Source organism: Anolis carolinensis, chromosome 4 (genome assembly GCF_035594765.1).
Source record: "Anolis carolinensis isolate JA03-04 chromosome 4, rAnoCar3.1.pri, whole genome shotgun sequence".
In the NCBI taxonomy this organism is placed as follows: Eukaryota; Metazoa; Chordata; class Lepidosauria; order Squamata; family Dactyloidae; genus Anolis; species Anolis carolinensis.
The window spans coordinates 187372645-187395348 of record NC_085844.1 but is presented as its reverse complement, the minus strand read 5'-3'; the positions used below and the strand labels follow the sequence as shown (position 1 = coordinate 187395348).

Here is a 22704-nt window from a genome sequence, read left to right as displayed (position 1 = left end):
CAAGAGGCCACTACAGCTAGAAATGTAAACCAAAAGTGTGCACTATACAACAGTAATTAAACCAAAACATAATCCATGTGTTACCAACACATATACATTCATAGAAAGTAAAACTCTTATATTCAGAGTTTGTGAGTCCAATGCCCACCAGAGTTCATGTTCCACATGGAGGACTGTATCAATCTCTAATTGTGAGTCCAAATTTAAACGTCCAATGACGGAGTGGACCTATAATGACACATTGAATTTATATACTCAAATAACGAAATTGACTACTCCAGGTTTTCCATACCTGTATAACCACCACCTGAGGAAGACTACACGGTCGAAACCGGTCGTGGATGGTGACCAACCTTGGACTTGTTTAAAACATTGGGTGTCATAAAAGGATTCACTTACTTGGACGTTTAAATTTGGACTCACAATTAGAGATTGATACAGTCCTCCATGTGGAACATGAACTCTGGTGGGCATTGGACTCACAAACTCTGAATATAAGAGTTTTACTTTCTCTGAATATAGAGTTTTACTTTCTATGAATGTATATGTGTTGGTAACACATAGATTATATTTTGGTTTAATTACTGTTGTATAGTGCACACTTTTGGTTTACATTTCTAGCTGTAGTGGCCTCTTGCCTGTGCATTTCAGGGAATCCTTTCTTTGTATTCTAGGTAGCAGACACAATACAAATAAAAAATGCACCAAATAAATGCTTATTTTATTGTAATCTTATTTTGTGCAGTAGTTGTAGCAATCCCATTAGCCACACCCAACTAGGGTTAAAGAGAGAACCAAGAAACGGTCTCTTTAGGCTTGGTAGCTGGATCTTGGGTGCAAAAAGAAGTTGGTGCATGACAGAAGGGTAGCTGATTTGAAAGATTTTCCACAAAAGGAGATTCACCTAGAAACATTCTCCTGCCAGAAATGAGAGGAAGGAAAAACAAGAGCCTAGTTTTGTTCATTAAGATCTGACAGTACATTTGAGAAAAGACACCCTACCTTGCATGCATCAAGGCATCACTGAAGATTAATATGCAAATCCTAGATTCTCTAACAAATCATTCAAGGCATGCATGCCATGATACACAGGACATGTCATATGTAGTTGCCATGTTCTTTCAGCTGCTCCCAACCATCCCTTAAACTAAATTTAACTAAGACCATCGTTTTTTAGAGCCATATAAGTAACTGGAACTGAAAGTAAACAGTTGGCTGATAGATAACAGGTTTGTGGCACATGGGAATGTTTATTCTTCATCCCATGCAAGCCTAACTAATCATAGGTCCCAAGTCTTGAAATCAAAACCAAGAGCCACTGGTCTCTTTCTGCCCATTTATTTCTGTGAATACAAGTGGGAAACTCAGACAGGAGGGAGGCACCTTCCCCTGTGGGTTTCCCCCAAGGTTTACAATACAGGAAGATACTGCTCCATGCAGCAGATTTAATAATAATAAAAAGGCACACAGAGCAACAGCATGCAAGCTGGACAGCAGAGTTCTTTTTTTTCTCCCTGGGCCTCAGTGCAGCCAAAGTCTGTGGTCATCAACCCATAGGGAACAAAGTCCATAGTTATTGCTAAGGTCCTGGGATCAGAGCAACCCAAAGTTGTGAAGTTATGTGGAGGGATAAACACTGAGGCTAACCAAGGTAGTAGGAATGAAACTCTTGGCCTATAAGCACCCCACCTGCATACAGAGCAGGGGAAAATTCTCGGAGAGTTGGGCCCCACAGGAACAAGGGACCGCCCACCTTCAAGTATGAATGGCAGGGCACCAATAGGGCAAAGAGAATGGAGTGAACAAAGGGCAGCACAAACTTGGAGATTAAGGAACAAAAAATCCCACCTGGATCATATGGAGTACATAGAACTAAATGGATAGATGTGCCCCATCTGGCAGGGTTCTGCTTTGGTCCAGCTCTGGAAGGAGCCCAGCCCAGGGCAGACACAGGCACTTTGGAGACCTTGGGCTGGATCCAGCACCGACAGCCCAGGCGGCCTTTCTCCCCTAGGACAGGTGAAGGCCAGGCAACGAGGGATAACAGGGCAGTTGGAAAGGTGGCTTGGAACTGCAAGACAACAGTCTGTAGGCACTTGGTCTGGCTAACAGGCTCAGACATGGGGCCGGTTGGTCCGGGTCACCTTGAGCCCACCCGCTAGTTGGCTTTAGCTTTGCCATTAGCAATGGCACCGTTCTCATGGAAACCATTCTGCTGGGTTTCTGGCATGGCCTTGGGCAGACGCTTGCCTTTGGTGTATGACTGGTACCAGAAGTTGGAGAAGAGGATGAAGAAGATAACACCATAAATCCAGATGAGATGGATGAAGATTGGGAACTGGTAATCACAGTTGGGCATGAAGTAATACTGGGAGATGTGGACTGAGACGAGCACAAACTGCAGCTGGGAGCAGAGGTAAGGAACAGGTTACAGATATGAAAACAAAAGCCATATTCCCTTCCCCTTCCACAAAATGAAACAGTCAAGCTAGAACAACTACTTAGATGGTAGAAGGAGCAAGAAATGCTTAATTCATTGTTTTCAGTTTTTGTCAAGAGAAAGGGAAGACCATCAGTCCAATTGATTCATTCAGATAAAGAAATCACAGCTTAATTGCCCATACCCTTTCCTTCATTACTCACCAGCTGAATGGCAGTGATGTGCTTCTTCCACCAAAGATACTTTTGGAATGCAGGACCAAGAGCTGAGACCCCATAATAAAAATACATTACCACATGTACTATAGTGTTCACCATAGCATGGAAAGAGCCCATTCCTCCTGAAACACAATAGGGAGAAAGAAGGTCAAACATAAATATGCGCAAACATCTGTTCAGATGAAGCCAGAAGTATTATATACATAAGGGGATATCAGGGATCATAAATGGCCTCTTAGACAGTTCCACTGAGGACTGGACCAATCACAGGTGGGTGTAGATTCTTATATACCTTCAGAAAGGTTTTTATTAGCAGGTCCAGGAAGCAGGGCTTCCAAAGCCACTGAAAATGACAAGAGACAGCTGACAAACAACTTGATGGAAGATGGAGACCAGCCCTGATCCAAGGAGACCAAAACATCCACTATATATGCAAGTTGTGCCTCTTCTGGAATAAGTCCTTAATGCTAGAGAAATTCAATGAACTTAGTTCATTTATAAACATAAGCAGGTGGTTTATGTGCTGTATCCATAATGCACTTAACAGAGACAGAGAGAGCATCACAAGACCTCCCAAACTGTTGGCTTCATGACCTGCAGGTCTAGGCCTCCATGGATGGATATAATGGAAGCTTCTGATACTGTCCCTGGGATAGATGAGGCAGCAGAGCAAACTATGGATGTCTGCACCACAGAGTTACTATTTTCACCTGGCTCTATCTTGTTTGATCTCTGCAATCACCTTAGTGATTGCAGAGTGAAGGGGGGGGGAGGAGCATAAGTGACAGGCCATCTCCAGACATACAGGAGTCCATTGCCAAGGCGGCCTATCCCTATATGGGCTCTCAAGCAGGACTTCCTATGCCTGTACAGGAGTGATGTGAATGGGTCTACAGCCAAGTGTCTGCAATAGTGTATTCCTCTCTTGGAAAATGAATTGCCATTAGCAGTATGTCCCCCGGGGTGCACCACTCCCAGAACATCACTGTGAGGCACAATATGGGATCAGCCTGTATGCCTTTATGAGAGCTAAAGAACTGGTGGTTCTGAAGTCAACTTCTCTTTTGTTTGGAAATGGTCTCTGACAGTGAGATTAGTAGAATACATGAAAAACACCAGAATTCTGGAATCTGATCACACGTTCCCTGGCTACAATATCTAGGGCCCACAATAAAAGGTGATGGAGGTCCTGACATGTTAGAACTTTTGAAGCCTGGAAAGTAAAAGTCAATTATGCAGTGAAAGCAAAACAACACTGCAAAGACTTCAACAAAGTCCAAGAAACCACTAAACCTTCTGTCTGGGTGTCAGAAGTGATCTTCTGCACTATTTCCTCTCTCTTCTTCTAGGAAGTCTTCTTCAAACTCAAACTACCCTTAACAACAACCCCAGTAAGTGCCAGCTTCGACATGAAACTTTTTAGAAAAAGATGAGACAGTGCAAAAGGCCTCTGGTGGCATCTTAACATAGGACACAGCACCTTTTAGACACAAAATTATATCTGATCCAAGTAGACCTTGATTTGGTAGAGAGATCTTGAGGAAATAGGGTGGTGGATATTCCTGAGTGGCATTCCAGAATGTGAGCCAGTATGCTTTCAAAATACCATTACACCAGACAAAGCCTTACCAATACAATTTGCAGCATATATATAGGTGGTGATTTGCTGTGCAGCCAACTTGTAAGCTTCCACCTGTGGAAGGACTGTAACTTTGCAATCTTCATATGAAAACTTATTCACGTGTGGAGTCCTTTTATCCCACAGTAGTTGCCGATATGCTCCCATGCATGCACAATAATTTGAGACCTTGCATATCAAGGCACTTTCTGCTCCTAGTGTCCAACTCATAAATCTCTTTATCAGCAGGCACTGAATCTTCTGGGCATCGTCAACAGTAATGTAGTTGGGTTTGTGATTCTGGTTTTGAGAATCTTGTATAATGTCTCAATCTTCTTCGATGTAGAAACAATAAGTCTATGGATTAGTCCAAGACTTATGTACTAGTTACATAACATAAGGCAACATCCAAATGGCAGCAGTGGCAGACACTCATATTGGCACCCTTAGAAAAATACAGTCATTTATCTGAGTTTCCAGATACTTTATTTGTAAATCGAGTGTCTTGGCTATATAGATGATCTGATTAACAGTTGGCGAAACAGGATCAGTTTCACCCAGAAGTACCAGTGGAGCTTTACTGATTGACACTGCAGAAGAAGACAATTCTAAGTCGAAATCAAAGGTGGAAATGAAGTATGCAAAGCTAGAAATGGAGGTTGAGGTGAGAAGTAGCTTGAATAGTATGTTTGGTGTGAGTCAACACAGTATCAGGCAATGTTTTCTATGGAGATTGTGCATGTTATGAACAAGGAGAAATAAAGTATAAGTATTGACTCCTACTGTTACACCCCCCCCCCCCGGGCAGAAAATCAATGTGCATGTGGATCATCTCAGCAGAAGGGTTCGCATATTCTGCTGCTGCGCCAGAAAAAAAAGAACCAAGGGTTTAGCTGGAAAGTGTGCTGGTATAGAGTGTGGGCAGGATTACTGCCAAAAAGCTTATATAAGAGCTCAAGAAAGTTCTGAATGGTGCACTGTTAAGGCACAGCCCCTTTTGTGTGAGTTACAGAGACTACAAAGAAAAAAGTTATGTTAGAGGTGTATTTACAGAATTTCACTCGATCTTTTTCAATATCTGGATGAAGCCAATATCACAAAGAACTGAAAGATTACAGGCTGTCATTTCCCAATAACTTAGAAGTCTAATTGTGCCTTCCTTTATATCAGCAGATGGGTGCTGGTAGCTAAAGGTCCTAAGGTTGCTATGCCCTTCCCAGCACACAGTGCAGTACTCCCACAACATTATCCAAGGGCCCTTTAAACAATTAGGCTGCTGTGTTTTTATTTTAACTGTCATGTCTGTATACATACTATGAAATCCTGGAATATAGTTTGGAGCAGCGTTAGAGCTCTTTGGTAGAGAATTCCAAGTATCTCTCCCTACACTGCAAATCCTAGAATTCAACAGGTAGGAACCATGGTAATTAAAGAGGAATGAGGGCTCTTTAGGTGCTTAGACTGAAAGGGCTCTAAAAAAGAGGGCGCAGAAGGCTTGATCCACTAGGATCTAGAATTCCTAATTCTTGTTGAAGAAATTCTACATTAAATACTGGTTTTAATTTGAACCAGCACTGGGAACTGCTCCCCCCCACCCCAATATCAAGTAAACAAAAATATTTTGTGGTGTATTCACTCCATTTGAAGCTACTGTTGTCCTGTTGTCTAGATATCTTCTGTGCTTGTGCTGGATAACTGCTTTTTGCACAATTAATTTTAAGTCATATATTTGGTTATAAGCGGGTTTTTTGTGGATGAGAAGTTCTTCCTCCCAAGACAAGATTCTAGTAGTAAGTAATACTGGACTATTACAATAAAGAAAAATAAGGGATACATGCTTATCAGAAGAGAAATGTGCAGCACAACATACTCAGAAGATGGAAGGAAGCATGCATATATAGGATATATGCTACAATTGATCATAATAGAGTAACAAAGTCACACACTTGTGAATAACTGCACACATCGTGATTTTTCAGGAGATGAAGCCAGGGCCCTAAATCTCACCTGGGCCAAACTTGACACCCCACCACCAGCTCCAGGGTAGCACTGAATGATGGAACACATGGAGAAAGGTCACCTGATCATTCTTCTTTCTGAGGATAAAGATCACCTGGAAGTAACAACACAGTGTGAAAGGTGAATTTCTGGTTTGGGCCAATGTTCTGAATATGACATTCTCTTCACTCAGAATGTTAAGTGGAAGAAAAGAAGCACTATGACAGAAACACCAGGAAATAACAGTCAAATTATACCTATGCAGCCTGTTATAGTTCAGTTGTGAGTACTAGAAGAAACTCAGACATAAATATGTCTCTTGCTTCCCCATAATATCTTGCTCTGTTAATTGGCCAAGGTTACTCACTGTAACTGGTAATCATACCAATAGGGATAAGAAGGGCTGACTGGCCACCATCTTATCTAAATACAGTAGAGTCTCACTTATCCAACATAAACGGGCCGGCAGAATGTTGGATAAGCGAATATGTTGGATAATAAGGAGGCATTAAGGAAAAGCCTATTAAACATCAAATTAGGTTATGATTTTACAAATGAAGCACCAAAACATCATGTTAGACAACAAATTTGGCAGAAAAAGTAGTTCAATACGCAGTAATGCTATGTAGTAATTACTGTATTTATGAATTTAGCACCAAAATATCATGATATATTGAAAACATTGACTACAAAAATGCGTTGGATAATCCAGAACGTTGGATAAGCGAGGGTTGAATAAGTGAGACTCTACTGTATAAGCAAAATTGTTGAGAAATAGAACAAAAATATTCTATTTATATCCTCAGTTAAAATACTAGTAAAAGGATAGGAAGTTGTGGGCATCCAGGAGCCAATTTTGTGCACAGGCCACAAACTTACTACAAATCTATAAATGGCAAAAAGTCCCCTTGGGAAGGCGGAAGGCGGGAGCTATGCTTGCTTTAAAGAAGAACCTGGAGGTTTCCAAGACTGATTAGTCTCCTTGTTTGACCACAGTATTTTTTGCCCAGTGGGTGAGGTATCAAGGGGCCTGAACTGCATGGAAACCAAAGATCCTAGTAGTCCCACTTCTATACTAGAGGTCTGACAGAAGCAAGGAGTCACTTACCGTGTCCATCAGTTCAATGAACTTCGAGAAGATAAAGAGCCAAGCCACACGAACCATCTGCCAAAAAATAGAGCAGAAATCAGATGTCTCAGCCAACAAGACACCATATCTAATTTCTCCCTTGACTCTTCTAGTTTCTGTATCACAAATTCATCTCTTCTCTTTGAGAAAGATCACTACAATGGTCTGATAAATCCCAAGCTGATCATTACATTCAGAATTTTTTAAAAAAAACACACACACAGAGGGACATGGAGGAAATAAGCAGAGGGGGGGGGGGTTTGGATGGAGAGAGAAAAAGAGGGTAGAGCTTACTCGGAGGGCATTGGGTCTCTGAGAAGTGTCCACAGGGTCACATCTCCAAGTATATTCAGTCAACCATGCTGACATAAGGAACTGCAAGAAAAAGCAGTAGTTAGAGCACATTATTCATGTAGCTTTCCCTATGAATACACTTAGCCAATAAAGTTATATTCATCAGTTATGTTTAATATCACACTTATCTCTCTTTTCAGTTCTCCTATGAGCAAGCTCAGAGCAAAAGTTTGTGGAATTTTTAAATAAGTGATGTATTTTGCTTACTAATATATAGATGGTTCTTCTCATTTCTAAGATTTCAGCTCCAATATTTTTTATCCTATAAATCCAGTTTTTGCAATTAAGCCTAACGGTCTTATTCTGCACCATGATACCAAAGCAGGCACTTCTTAAAAACAATTCCCTTGACTTAGCCTCATTACTTAACTGAATTAACACTACCTGATGTTAAGGTTGTTTTATAAATTAATGGCAGTAGGAATATTGTACTTTTTCACACATACGAAAATTACAATTTATATTGGTAAAGGACTGTACATTTATAGTCAGATATTCAAGAACTACTAAGTTGCATGTATTATGCCATTCAGCTTACCAGGAGACACAACCTGGTATTGCACAATGGTCTATTTTTATTTAATATTTTGATAGTGTGAAGAAACCTACAGAATAGATTGTCTGTTGAGACTACGCTTACTATCCCTCTTTTTGCATTTTCTGATAGGAAAATTGTTTACTCATGGAATATACTAGTCTCCCATCCTCTTCAGAGAGAACAAATAAGACTCTAGTATTAGCGGGGGGAAATCCTTATATATTTAACGCCCTGAAGTGCCCCGGCAATTTCAGTGTTCAGTTGATTTGGTGTTTAGGAAACCTTCAACATTCCATAAAATCAGGAAGAAGAAGTACAAACTACTAACTCACTTCTCTAAGCTTCTGAGTCCTTTGCATATTGATATTCTTTCTGAAGCTATGGGTTTCCTTCCCACCTCACTGTTGAAAGCTCTATTAGCAGTCCTAACTGTAGGAATATGATTAGCTGTCAGTTCTTGAAAACATTAATTAGGATGTCGTGGAATAATTTCTGGAGGCTTATCAAAGATTAATTACATATATACAGTTGGCCATCAATATCTGCTGGGGTTTGGTTCCAATACATTCATTGATACCAAAATCTATGGATGCTCAACTCTCATAAATGACATTGTAAAATTGTATCCCCTACATAAAATGGTGAACAACTCAAAGAAGTGTCACAGAGAGGATACAGCTGAGTGTGTCTTCTGCACTCACAGTGTTTACATTTGCCAGAGTAGTAGAAGCAACTAATAAAAACTGGAAAGATCCCCCAAGCAATAGTGGCCACATTACAGCACCGACAGCTTAATCTAACACAGCAAGAATGAAGTAGTTTACCTCATAGACCATGTACAGCGACAATGCTACCATGGAGAAATTATAAACAATCATGAATGTCTTGAGGTTCATAGGCTTCCGGTTGGCCATGAGCCGTGGCCCAAGTGATAGTACGAAGTACACATAGCTCAATAAGATACCAGTAGCGAGCCAAGGTGAGCCCATAAGTGGATATGAACTAATTCGGGGGTCTGAAAGAAAAAGTGGATTATTCAGATACATCAATACATAAGTGCAAGAGATCTAATCTATAACCTTCTTACTCCAATATCAGATGCCCGGTGCACTGGGGATGAATTTTAAGAGTTTGAAGTGACAATTGTTTGTGACAGAAGTTATGAATAATGGGGAGACACCAACTGGGGATTCCCAAGAGGAAAAGTAGCATGTTTGTCTTTCAGTCCCGTGACACAAAGAACCAAACTCACCTGCTCCCTTTATGAAGTCTTGATACATATTCACCAGCGAATCCATTGCAGCTATTCTGAAAAAGAAGCAATAGAGTAACTCAGTTAACTGGGAATGAAACTACAGTAATAGTGCTTAAACTAAGCATAGTCAGAGTATGACTCCACAATGACTATGGATGAAATAAATAATTCTCTAACTTCTCCTCTGCTTTGCCACTTTTGTGACAGCTTTCAGGAAATTCCACAACTGCATATTTGCTGCTTCTGCTATAACCAGCTAGAGGGTGGAAGTGTGAAAAGAGATCATGCGTTCTTGAACACTCTCCCCTACCAGGCCCCTAAATCCCTGGGATGCTTTGCCGTGTCATCAGAATCAGTTATAAAAGACCATTGTAGCATAGTATATGCCAGCACAGTAGGTATACTCTGTTTAATCAAAATCACAATTTCTGTCTAGACCACAAAACTCTGTGAATGCAATTTCATTCTTATTTTCAATATGGAGAATAGGACATCATCAGCTCCCCATGCTACAAAAAGAAGCCACATGCCATTTCCTAAAATTAATAGGAACACACAGTTTGCACATGCTATAACTCCATTTTGTGAAAAATGTCAAAAAGCAATAATTAGCATCTGGCTCAAACCTTGCTTTTCACTATCACTCCATGGAAATACTCCCCAAATTGTTCATTCACCAGCAAGTATAAGATAAGGACTAGTTCAGGGGCAGGAGTCTTGATACCCCTCAGATACTGCTCGACTGCAATTCTCAGCATTGTTTATCACTAACCCTGTTGGCTTGAACCATAGAGAGCTGCAGTTTCTTAACATCTGGAGGGCTGGTTTATATCAGAGCTTCTTAAACTTTTTCAATTCACAACCCCTTTCTACCGGAGAGATTCTTCCATGACCCCAGGTATATATGTATATAAAATAGGTATAAAAACAAACATTTACTGATAATTAATCAGCATTTGCAAGGCTTGCTAAACAGGCTGGTTTTCCTTTTTGCAGAAGAGTTGAAGCATTTTCTGCAGTCCACTGTAAACACTGCAAGTTGATGCTAATAGATTTGTGTAAATGGGTGGCGTTTGGAAACATTTGACTGTTGCCAAATTTTTCAAGACTCTCATTTGGGGTTTGAGATACACAGTTTAAGAAGCCATGATCTAGATTAAAGATGGGCAAAAATGTGGTCCTCCAGATTATATTGGATTCCAACTTCCACAAGCACTAGGCAATACAGCTAAAAATGAAGAATGGTGGCGAAAACACCTGGAGGCCACAAAGTCTAACTTAACATAGAGCAGTGGTTCCCAAACTTATTTGGCCCACCGCCCCCTTATCAGAAAAAATATTACTCAGCACCCCCTGAAAATTAATTTTTTTAAATTAAACAGAAAGATATATATATTAATGTTTCTACCTTTTTCGTAAAATATAGTAAAGAAAGGCGTAAATTAGAAACTTTGAAGTTTAAAATTATGAAACTATTTTTTGAACTCAGAATAGAAAGGTAATACAGTTATTCGTCGCCCCCAAATGAACCTGTGACATCACCGCCCCCCTGGATCGCTGCAGCGCCCACCAGGGGGTGGTAGTACCCATTTTGGGAATCACTGACATAAAGAGGCGGCACAACTTGTCACTAATACACAAAAGGTGAAAAAGAGGCCACTTCTGACATAGAAGCCACGTTTTCTAAGACAGAAAAAGGGAATGTGAAGCCTTCAGTGACTGAATTAAAAATTCTATTAACCCCTTCCAGCAGTAGGAATGATAAGACAATGCAAGTTGCAGGCCAACAAAAGGTCTACATGTTTTCCATTAGAAGATGCTTATAAATACAGGTTGTATATCCCTTATCCAAAATGCTTGGGAACAGGGGTGTTTTGGATTTTGGAAAACCAGCTATTTTGATATCTTGGACGGGACCATGACTAAACATGTCATTCATTGAAGTTTCATACATACCTTATACACATAGCCTGAAGGTAATTTTATATTATATTTTAAAATAATTTTTTGCATGAAAGAAACTGTTTTTACACTTAACTATCAGAAAGTAAAGTATTCACTATCTCAGCTACCCATGTGGATAAGTTTGGATTTTGTAATATTTTGAATCTGTAGACAAGGGATGCACAATCTGTTTCACCATCAGAAAGAGTACAGTGATGCTCAATGCAAGTTATTGCAAAATTAGCAGCACTGTTATTCCAGCATTTCTATTAAATTGGTTACCTCTTACATGCATACACATGCCAAGTTTCCCTTCTTGAAAGGCTATTTGTTATTGTATGACTTCAAATAATTTCAATTTATGGCAACCCTAAGGTGAACTTATTATGGCATTTTCTTGGCAAGATTTGTTCAGAAGGAGGTTTGGCTTTGCTTTCCTCTGCAGTTGAGAAAATGCAACTTGCTCATTTTCAGTGGGTTTCTACTGAACAGGATTTGAACCCTGTTCTCCAGAATTACTATCCAAACCTCAAGCCACTATATAATGCTGCCTCTCTGAAAAGCCTTTAGCACAGTGGTTCCTAGCTTTTTTTTTTTTCTTTCGCTTGCTATGTCCCATTTAAGCGTCTCAAAAATCTGGATGCCCTCCCCGCAAAACATATAATTCTTATTATTCAAAAAGTTAACCCCAATTCACATGGAGGAAGCCTAACTTGGTCTAAACAAGCTTCCAAAGAACATGGCATCTATGAAAGAGAAAAATAAAATAATGAATTATTTGAGTAATCTGCATCGAATACAGAGAAACATGTCCAACCTCATTCCGTGTATTTGGTGAGAATATGTAAGAATATCCTGTCACCTGGCGTCAATTTTTTTTGCAGCTGATAATCTTTTTTTTAAAAAAAATTCTAACAAAATATTGACTCAACTATGAAAGTAATAATTGTGGTTTGGATTTTTTTTTACAGTTTTCTTGCTACATTCATATGCAGAATGAAAGATATCTTTATATGTTGTACTGTTAAAAGAATACTTTTCTCTGCTCATGCATTCTTTAGTTAACTCTATGCTCTCACCACTCCTCTGTATTAGCAGGCTTTCCCTCTCTCCATTGTCAATAACTGATCGTCATGTACATTCGGATTTTAATTTTTAAGATGTGTATGTCCCAATATATATTTATGTACTGTATATGAGGCCCCTAGAACCATAAGAAATGCAAAATAAATCAGTTAAGAATTCATTCTCAAATTGCCCCCCTTTAAAAAACGAATTGCCCCCCACCCCCAGTGGAGCGTGTGCTGGGAACCAGAACTTTAGCAGATGTAAATATAGCAAGGAAAATAACTAGACTGACATCCTTAAAAGCTAATGTCCGCCTAGTCAACTGCTGCCAGTTGCCAAAGCCTCTTTTTCTCCCTGGTAATCTGGTCATCAGTAGTAACAATAAACAAATCGTTAAGAGTTAAGAGCTTTAAAACTAATAAACATCTATTCAATAATCAAAATAAAAAACCAAAATCAAAACTAGGAAGATTAAAAAATAAACATGCCTAGAAAATGTGAAGTCTTCCAATATAAATTCCACACATTCTTTCACACAAGCAGGCAAGTTTTCCTTGTGTCTTATATCCCCCCTTTTTCTTTAAAAAATTTAGCAGAATGCATAAAAAGAAAAAGAATATTCCCTCCAGTTCTGCTTTTCCAAGCTTTACTATTGTTTTAAAGGAAATTTAAAATGTAAACAAAGTAAAAAAAAATTACATCTAAAACTAAAAAGGGCTTATGCTCTTCTTTGATGAAGAACTCAAATTCATAAAGAGAATCAAGGCATAGCTACACTGAAAAGGATTGCCATCAAAAGTCCAATAAACAGTAAGATGATATGTGATGTCTATCAAAAATAAAAGGATAATAGTTTAGTATAGAGATCTTAAGGTTTTATTAAACTTCTGGAAAACAGCACTTGAATGTGTTTTTCCAGTTATACAGTTCCAGACACCAACTTCCTAGTTCATGTCTTTTTTCCAGTACAGTACTACAAAAATACTCATACAACCAAAGAAATAATTGTTTAGCCAGCAGTACTTCAGATAAACATCTAAGAATTCAACTTTAGAATCAAAGCAAGTCTAACCATTTCCCAATTAAAATAACAATTTCCAGAAGGATATATGATCCTTCAGCTCCCTGTTCTGCATTGTGTTTTTAAAGATACCATGCTGGCCTAATTATGCCAAATAGAACTTGCTCATATATAATCTGATCATATCTTTTGAGAATAAGTCCTGTAACTTGACTGCAGGTAAAGGGGGGGGGCACCACAAAGAACCTGGAGTATCAGAAAAAAAGGTACAAAAAAGATATCAAAGTCAGCACCATTATGGGGGAGCTGGCTCGATTTTCATTATAAAGAAATGAGTCAAGAAAGTTCACAAGCGTGAAAGAGACCATAATAGTAACAATCTACCAATTATGTTTCTGGTTTCCCTGACGCTACAGGAAGCCGTGACAACAGAACAGCCCTTGGTTATAGTATAGCCAGAAAGCTCATACAGTGGTACCTCAACTTAAGAGTGTCCCAACTTGAGTGTTTTGAGCTGCTTGACCCAGATTTTACTTTGACAAAAGAGCAGCATTTTGAGTTAAGAGCTATCTCCAGATGGAGTGATAGCGCAAGAGTATGGGGTTTTAGGGCTTCAAAGGAACAGCTTCAGTGCAGAGGCGGTTCAACCGCCAGGCCAACTAGGCAGTTGCCTGTGGTGCCATCTTGTTGGGGGCGCCATCGAAGTAACTCCCGTCTCCTGTGGCGTGCCTCCACCGCCGCGACTCCCTCCGCAAGGAAGGAGCCGAGGTCGCCACTTTAGGGAGCAGAGAAGCGGTGCTCCGCAAAGCCCTAAATGCTTTCCTTCTCGCCCGTGCTGGGCCTCCCGGTGCTCGCGCCGGGCCTCCCAGTGCCCGTGCTGGGCCCACCTTTGGGGCCTTCAGAGATTGTGAGGTAAGTGGGGTTTATATATCTGTAGAAGGTCCAGGGTGGGAGAAAGAACTCTAATTAATCACCTTGATTAACATTTAATGGCCCTGGGCTTCAAGATCTGGCTTCTTCTTGCCTGGTAGAATCCTTTTTTTTTTGGGAGGTGTTAGCTGTCCCTGATTGTTTACTGTCTGGATTTCTCCTGTTTTCAGTGTGTTGATCTTTATTTATTGTCCTGATTTTAGAGGTTTTTTTTTAATATCGGGGACTATCTGGGTTATCTAAGTCCACACTGCCCTATATCCCTGTTCAATGTTTGGTGCTAACTTCGCGAATACAGTAATCCCTACATAACATTACCATGTATTGAACTGCTTTTTCTGTTGATTTGTTGTAAAACATGATGTTTTGGTGCTTAATTTGTAAAATCTTAATGTAATTTGATGTTTAATAGGCTTTTCCTTAATCCCTCCTTGTTATCCAACATTTTCGCTTATCCAACGCTTTTATTTTTCAGTGATTGGTTTGGGGGGGGGGGGCAAAATTCTGTTCGCCTACACTTGAAAAATACCTAGGGCCGGCTCTGCTTCAGTGCCTAATGCTCTTGTTCGCTTTGGGATATTGTTGTCTGCTTTGCTCTTGTCCGCTCTGAAGAACTCTGGGTTAGTTGATTTTGTGTGGTTTTTATTTCTGGTAGGTTTGGCTTTGTGAAGAGAGGGGCAGGGAGAGCAAGAGAGGGAGGGAGGTTGGAATGAGTACAGTATGAAAAAAATTATGCTTCTGCCTCTTCGCTTTATGCTTCCCTGCCACAACTTTGTGCTTCTACCATTCTAAAGTTGATTTTTCTTTTTTTTATTGTTTGATGTGAATATGCAGGTTTTGCCTTGCTGTTAAACTGGCCAACACACATTTTGTTGTCTCAAATGTGCTTCCTTGCTACAACTTTGTGCTTTTACCATTTTAAAGTGATCTTTTCCTTTTATTGTTCCATGTGCATTGAGAAATTGTAATTTTTTATTTATAAATTATATTTTCTTATTTAAAAACATGTAACAAAAAACTGGGAGATAGACTGAATGGATTAACAGCATTTCAATGGGAAATCTGCTTTAAGAACATTTTGAGTTAAGAGCTCAGTCACAGAATGAATTAAATGCTTAAGTCAAGGTATCACTGTAGTTAATAGACCGTCTCCAACATAGGTAGATGTCTTCTAGATTCAATGTGATAGTGAAGATAACGTTCTGGCAGTTAAGCATTGGAAGAAAAAGGGGAAAAGAATAATCTAGATCAGGCTTCTCCAATCTGAGGTCTTTCAGATGCATTGGACTACTTTCTGTAATTTACAGGCAATATGATCACTGTCTTGTTTTCTGTCTCTATGCAGGATAAGTATACATAATATTTAAGCATCTTATAAATGCTATAGCACAGATAACAAGAAAGACTACTACAGGAATCATGTTTACAGAGTAATTGCTTTTTCTGATATGGGTATGTCTTGTGGACTCAGCCATCTGCCCCGCAGTAACAAAAATATCTCACCTACCTAAATGTAGTAATGTGGAAATTTTAAACTACAATAAACTAATTTTCCTATTTCTTATGTTCTTATCATTTCTCTTGCTCATAAGGTTAGCCTCATTTTCACATAACTCACACACATGCTGCCCAGGCTATTTATTTCTTAAAGCACGACTGCACAAAGAAGGAAAAACTGTTTTTTCTTATATGGGCCCAACCTGTTCAGCCTGTTTGGAAGCAGGAGGAAAGTCAAGCCAGCATGCTATCACACAGCAGCCCAGCCCAAATCTTAGGCTGTGGAGCAATTCTGCTTTACAAAAAAGAACACAGTATAATTTCTCTCATCTGTTGTGTAAGTGCAAGCGAGACCTGCAATGACTTCAGAAGCCCACTCCTACACATGACAGATCACACTATTACCTATGTACTACCATTTCTTAGCACCCATACATAACAAAAATGTGAGACAAGTCAGACTGGAAGGGCAGCTTAAATGGGAATTTTTAACCAATCAGATTATGGTGCATTGCTAGACAACCATGGAAAATGAATCCCAATCTTGTTTTAAGAGTGATAACGTTTTGAGCTAAGAACTCTGACTTGATCAGGAAAGCAAAGGCTTTTTAAAAAACCAGGTAGGTGAAATGTCAGTGTGCGTAATGATTAATGATTTAAAAACACATATCTTTTTTAAAAATCACATATAAAATACTAAATTTATCTCATGGCTCTAAAAATTTCAAGCTGCTTTCAAAGAGGCTGAAGAGGTGGGTATGACAGTGCATCGGTCTCCATCCTATTTCAGAAAATAATTACAAGTAAATTTCAGAACAGACATGTTAAATGAACTTGTACTTGCAGCCTCATAATAAATTAATGAATTAATAGCAATCACAATCAGACTCATGCATGCTGAGCTTCCTACAATTAAAAAAAACCCCGTCAGTCATTAAAATTTCAACTCATAAAAATGGCACTAGTCTTTCCCACAGTGAAAAGTAATTACCAGTTCTTGCTTCATGTTCTGGGTTCTCTGTGTCTTTCTCAATTCCAGCAGATTAAATTTACACAATCTAAAAAAACACAGGATGAGTGATGCTGCACTCATATGGGTGGCTAGATCATACAAAACAAAATAATTAGTTAAAGCAGAAAGACAATATAGGAAGAGAGAACAGATCTTGTTACAGGAAATATTGGGCATTAGGAAAACTACATCTGCAAATATTTTGACGATGTCCACACACCCCACACACACCCCGTAAGAATGGAAACATGGTAAGTGTAAACAATGTAAATGAAGGTGCTCACCCTTAGTATTTTGGGTCAGTGTTCTTTCAATTCTCTGTAGGCAATAGACATATTTTCCTAATTTTATCAGTATAAATTTATTATTAAGATACAGTAGTTTAAAAACAGACACTAAAAATACAGTGTTTTAAAAAACAAACAACCAGAATAATGTAGTGACCAAGTAATCTAATCTATAGCCCCTGGATGTATGCTTCAAGATCCAATATCACTTCTAACTACAAGACTGCCAATGCTTTCTGCACCTCTTGTTCCCTCCACTTCTCTGCAAAACTGTCCCAAAACATTCAAATGGAAATATATCTTTATATGTATGCTTTAAGGGAAGCCATCAACCAGCAATGTTATAATAACAAATTAGAAACGATTAGATAACTTTTAAGATTCAGGCTGGATCTACACTGCCCTATATCCCAGAATCTGATCCTAGATTATCTTTTTGGCCCAGATTATCTGGCAGTGTAGACTCATATAATCCAGTTCAAAGCAGATAATCTGGGATCAGATCCTAAGACATAGGGCAGTGTAGATTCTGCCTCAGTTAATAACCCAAGTGCTGAAACATAATGAGATCCTGATGCTGGATTCACAGCTTGACAAAGCCAATATATATATTAATTACTACTAATTAATATATGAATAAAAAGGAAAATATATAAAAATATGGAGCCTGCAATGATGCAATGGGTTAAACCAGTGGTTCTCAATCTGGGGTCCCCAGATGTTTTCGGCCTTCAACTTCCAGAAATCCTAACAGCTGGTAAACCAGCTGGGATTTCTGGAAGTTGTGGGCCAAAAACATCTTAGGATCCCAGGTTGAGAACCACTGGGTTAAACCCTTGTGCCGGCAGACTGTTGACTTGAAGGTTGGGTTGCTGATCTGAAGATTGCCAGTTGGAATCCAATCCAGGGAGAGCGTGGATGAGCTCCCTCTGTCAGCTCCAGCTCCATGCAGGGACTTGAGAGAAGCCTCTCACAAGGATGGTAAAACAAACATCTGGGGGTCCTCTGGGCAACATCCTTGCAGATGGCCAATTCTCTCACACTAGAAGCGACTTGCAGTTTCTCAAGTCGCTCCTGACACAAAAAAATTTTGAAAAATATGATGTTAGACTCTCCTACATATTGTAAACTGATTTCCTGATGAGAACTGTGGTAAGGAATATGTGAAGTTGTATAAGGTAATGCTTTATTTTAATCAGGATTTTCTCTTAGTGATTTAAACCATGATTTACCCGTATTCACTCAAGTCTAATGCGCTATCAAATCTAGTGTACAGCGCAGCTTCCAAAATCCTAAAACCAAAAAAAGTATTTGCTGCTAAATATAATGCACAGTGGTGAAAAGTGCACTCTTTGTAATTTGGCCAAAAAGGTCTGCATTACATCATCATCATCATCATCATCATCATCATCATCAAAACTTTATTTATACCCCGCCACCATCTCCCCGCGGGGACTCGGGGCGGCTCACATGGGGCAAAGCCCGGTCAATATAGTTCACAGAAGTAACGACATAAATACATTTGCACAATATACACAAGTGAAAACACAATAAGGTAGTAACACAAGAGTTAATACAACAATAATAATATCAAACAACCACCAATACAATTCAATCAACTTCATAGGTGGGGGAACTGCAGCAGCAATATAGAGATAGCATCGACAGATTAAAATACCCAAATAAAAGGGACCTAATAATATTCAGAATAGAATTATAATGAGGCTGGTGATCCAGTGACTGTCTCACCAAAGGCCAAGCTAAACATCCAAGTTTTCAGTTGTTTCTTAAAGGAGGATAGAGAGGGCGCCAACCTAATCTTCCTAGGGAGGGAGTTCCAGAGGCGGAGGGCCACGGCCGAGAAGGCCCTCTCTCTCGTCCCCACCAGACGCATCTGTGAAGAAGGCGGAAGCGAGAGGAGGGCCTCCCCGGAAGATCTCAGAGATCGCGTAGGTTCATAGGGGACCACGCAGTCACAAAGATAGGCAGGTCCCGAACCATTTAGAGCTTTATAGGTAATAACCTGCACCTTGAATTGGGCTCGGAATATTATCGGCAGCCAGTGAAGACACTTAAAACAGGGGGGGTTGACTGCTCCCTGTAAGCAGCTACGGTTAATAACCTAGCTGCCGACCGTTGTACCAATTGCAATTTCCGGATCGTCTTCAAGGGCAGCCCTATGTAATAATCCATTACAGTAATCCATCCTTGAGGTAACTAGAGCATGGACCACCATGGTCAAGCCAGACTTCTCGAGGTACGGTCGCAGCTGGTGCACAAGTTTTAATTGTGCAAAGGCCCTCCCGGCCACCGCTGACACCTGAGCATCAAGTGACAGCGATGAATCCAGAAGGACCCCCAAACTGCAGGCCTGCGCCTTCAGAGGGAGTGTGACCCCGTCAAGCACAGGTAGCCACCCTATGCCCCGATCAGTTGAATGACTGACCTGGAGGACCTCTGTCTTATCAGGATTAAGCCTCAACTTGTTGGCCCTCATCCAGCCCATCACAACGGCCAGACACTGGTCTAGGATCTGAGGGGCTTCCTTGGAGGTAGGTGGAAAGTAGTCGAGTTGAGTGTCATCTGCGTAGAGATGGCACCGAACTCCAAAACCCCGGATGACCTCGCCCAGCAGTTTCATGTAGATATTAAAAAGCATGGGGGAAAGAATGCAACCTTGCGGGACCCCACAGGTCAAAGGCCAGGTATCCCCCAGCTTCACCATCTGGGTACGGCCCTCCAGGAAGGAGTGGAACCATTGTAGTGCAGTGCCCCCAAACCCATTCCCGAGAGCCGACCCAGAAGGATACCATGGTTGATGGTATCGAAAGCCGCTGAGATGTCTAAGAGAACCAACAGGGACACACTCCCCCTGTCAAGTTCTCTATGGAGGTCATTCACCAAGGCGACCAAAGCTGTCTCAGTCCCATGACCAGGCCTGAAGCCAGACTGGAATGGGTCAAGATAATCAGCGTCATCCAAGAATCCCTAGAGTTGAGGCCACCACTCTCTCCAGAACCTTGCCTAAGAATGGGAGGTTTGAAATTGGTCGATAGTTTGATAGAGCAATCAAGGGATGCCTTTTTAAAAATTGGTCTAATAGTTGCCTGTTTCAGACTAGATGGAAAGTGCCCCTGTTCCAGTGAGGCGTTGATAATCCTCAAAAACCAATCGAAACCTATACTGTCCAGATGCAGGACTCCTTAAACTTTCCCAAGGGAAACAGACTTTAATCATCTAATTGTCTGGCAGCTATCCTGGCGCTTCAGCGAGTCGCCTCCCTAGCGTGTCTATCTTGATTATAATAAAGGCGGTGAGAAAATGGGGGAGATTTCGGCTCAAGGCTTGTTTGGCTGTCTTCTTGTGGGCAAACATCCTGCAGCTGCAAGGGCTCCAAATCTGGCAGAAACGGTGGGAAACCCAAGTTTTCCTCTTCATCTGTCACAACAGTACTAGGAACAGGACTACATGGCCCATGAGACATCACAGCCAGCTCCTTGGTGAACCAAGGAGCTGACCTGGTTTTGTGGAGCAAAAGGGGATGTTCGGGGGGCGATCGTGTCAAGAGCCCTGGCCATCTCAGTGTTATAGAGATCGACCAGGGTCGCAACAGGATCGTCAGCTGACATGACAGGAAGTTCCCTAAGAGACATCAGGAATCCGTCCGGATCCATAAGTCTCCTGGGGCGGACCGTCTTAATCAGTCCACCACCCCTGCGGAAGTTTAGAGCAACAGTAAGTCTAATGCTGATCAGATGGTGGTCGGTCCATGACAATGGAAGAATATTTGGCTCTTCCACACTGACTTGTCCACCGTCCATCACGAATACTAGGTCTAGGGTGTGTCCAGCCTGATGAGTGGGACCAGATATCACTTGGGACAGTCCCATAGTCATCATGGCAACCATGAAATCCTGAGCTGCACCAGATAAGGGGGCCCCCGCATGGATGTTGGAGTCCCCCAGGGCAACCAGTCACTGGGAGACCAACACCAAGCTAAAGACTACCTCTGCAAGCTCAGGCAGGGAGACTGCTGTGTCGCGAGGTGTACGGTACACAAGCAGAATCCCCAAACTGTTCCGGGTCCCCACCCTCAGGTGGACAGACTCAAACCCAGATGACTGAGGAACGGGGCATCTGGTCAGGGGAATGGAATCCTGATAGACCACTGCTACACCGCCTCCCCACCCCCCGAGCCTGGCCTTTACAGTTGCTGCCTGCTTAGAATTCCTTCTTTAAAACAGATGTATTAGAGCACCAAAACTGCTGTAGAATTAATTTACTTTAACTGCCCTGGATCAATACTACGGAGTCATGGTGGCTGTAGTTTCACAATGTCATGAGTCTTCTCTGCCAAAGAATGTTAATGCCTCAGCAAACCATATATCCCAGGATTACATCACATTGAGCCATGGCAATTAAATTAGAAGTGATGTTCCTCAAATAGGAGCTCCAGGTGCTCTTGAAGCAGCTTTCTCTTTTGCTTTGGCTCAGCACTAAGATTACCATATTATGTGAATCTAATGCACACCCTAAGTTTGGCAAGCCAAAAGGTGAGCATTAGATTTGAGTAAATAGGGTAATAGGGAGGTTTAAAACAATGTATCAGCATGACAAACCATGGCATTACAGACACTCCCCAAGTTACAGACATCCAACTTACATACAACTCATAGTTAAGAACAGGGGTGAAACAACAGGAAGGGAGATAAATCTACCCATAGGTAGGGAAATTCACTCCTGAAAGTTGCCGTGGGGAAAAGCTGTCTTCACAGAAGCTTTATCATCGATCCTTGTTTTCACAAAAAGCCAAAATGTTCAAAATCTAAGTATCACAGGGACAGAAAGTGAGGTGAAATCTTCCAAACAAAGGAACTAACAGCAAAAGAAATATTTTAGGGATCTTAACTTCCATATGCTATCCAAAACCAGTTGAACAGGATCCCACCTCTCTGTGCTATCTAGTGGGTACCCAAACAGTTTTATGCAGACATACATGCAGGCATTATGCCCAATTGTGTCTCTTCTATCACCGCAATCTTTCACCCTTGAATTCCAACTCCACCTACCTCTGCAAACAGGGTCCTGGCAAAACTATAACAAGACATATCAGGTTCTTAGCCCTGTTGAATCTCCAACCCACAGATGTTCCAAAGCCAACACAAAGCTCCGCACCCACGAGTGACTTGCATAGAAGTGTTGTGCCTGGTACTGCCACCCACATGGGAGCCGGGAGGAATCTCTCAATGGTATATTGATGCATGCAGATGGAGGAGGGGATTGGAATGCTGGTATGACTGGCCTTCTTGGGGGGGGGGGGGTGCACAAAATAACCAGAGCAACAGAGAACAGGCTGCCCTGCAATGGAAAGAAGCATTCATATAGGAAATTACCA

General features: G+C 40.9%; 1 protein-coding gene across 4 annotated transcripts in view; it reads right to left on the bottom strand.

Annotated features, from left to right (window-relative positions):
* Nucleotides 1–1322: 1322 nt before the first annotated feature.
* Nucleotides 1323–22704, bottom strand: part of elovl1 (ELOVL fatty acid elongase 1) — a 29443-nt gene continuing 8061 nt past the window's right edge. For 2 of the 4 annotated variants that reach the window (XM_008109472.3, XM_008109471.3), the window contains exons 2-8: nt 9548–9603; nt 9120–9310; nt 7698–7778; nt 7383–7439; nt 6284–6389; nt 2644–2780; nt 1323–2404 (exon numbers count right to left, since the gene is read on the bottom strand). In XM_008109472.3, the coding sequence (XP_008107679.1) occupies nt 2159–2404; nt 2644–2780; nt 6284–6389; nt 7383–7439; nt 7698–7778; nt 9120–9310; nt 9548–9593 (864 nt within the window). In that variant the 5' untranslated portion in view covers nt 9594–9603 and the 3' untranslated portion in view covers nt 1323–2158. Of the gene's footprint in view, nt 2405–2643; nt 2781–6283; nt 6390–7382; nt 7440–7697; nt 7779–9119; nt 9311–9547; nt 9604–17001; nt 17024–22378; nt 22522–22704 lie in introns of those variants that run through there. The other 2 variants (XM_008109470.3, XM_003220198.4) reach the window with 2 other exon arrangements.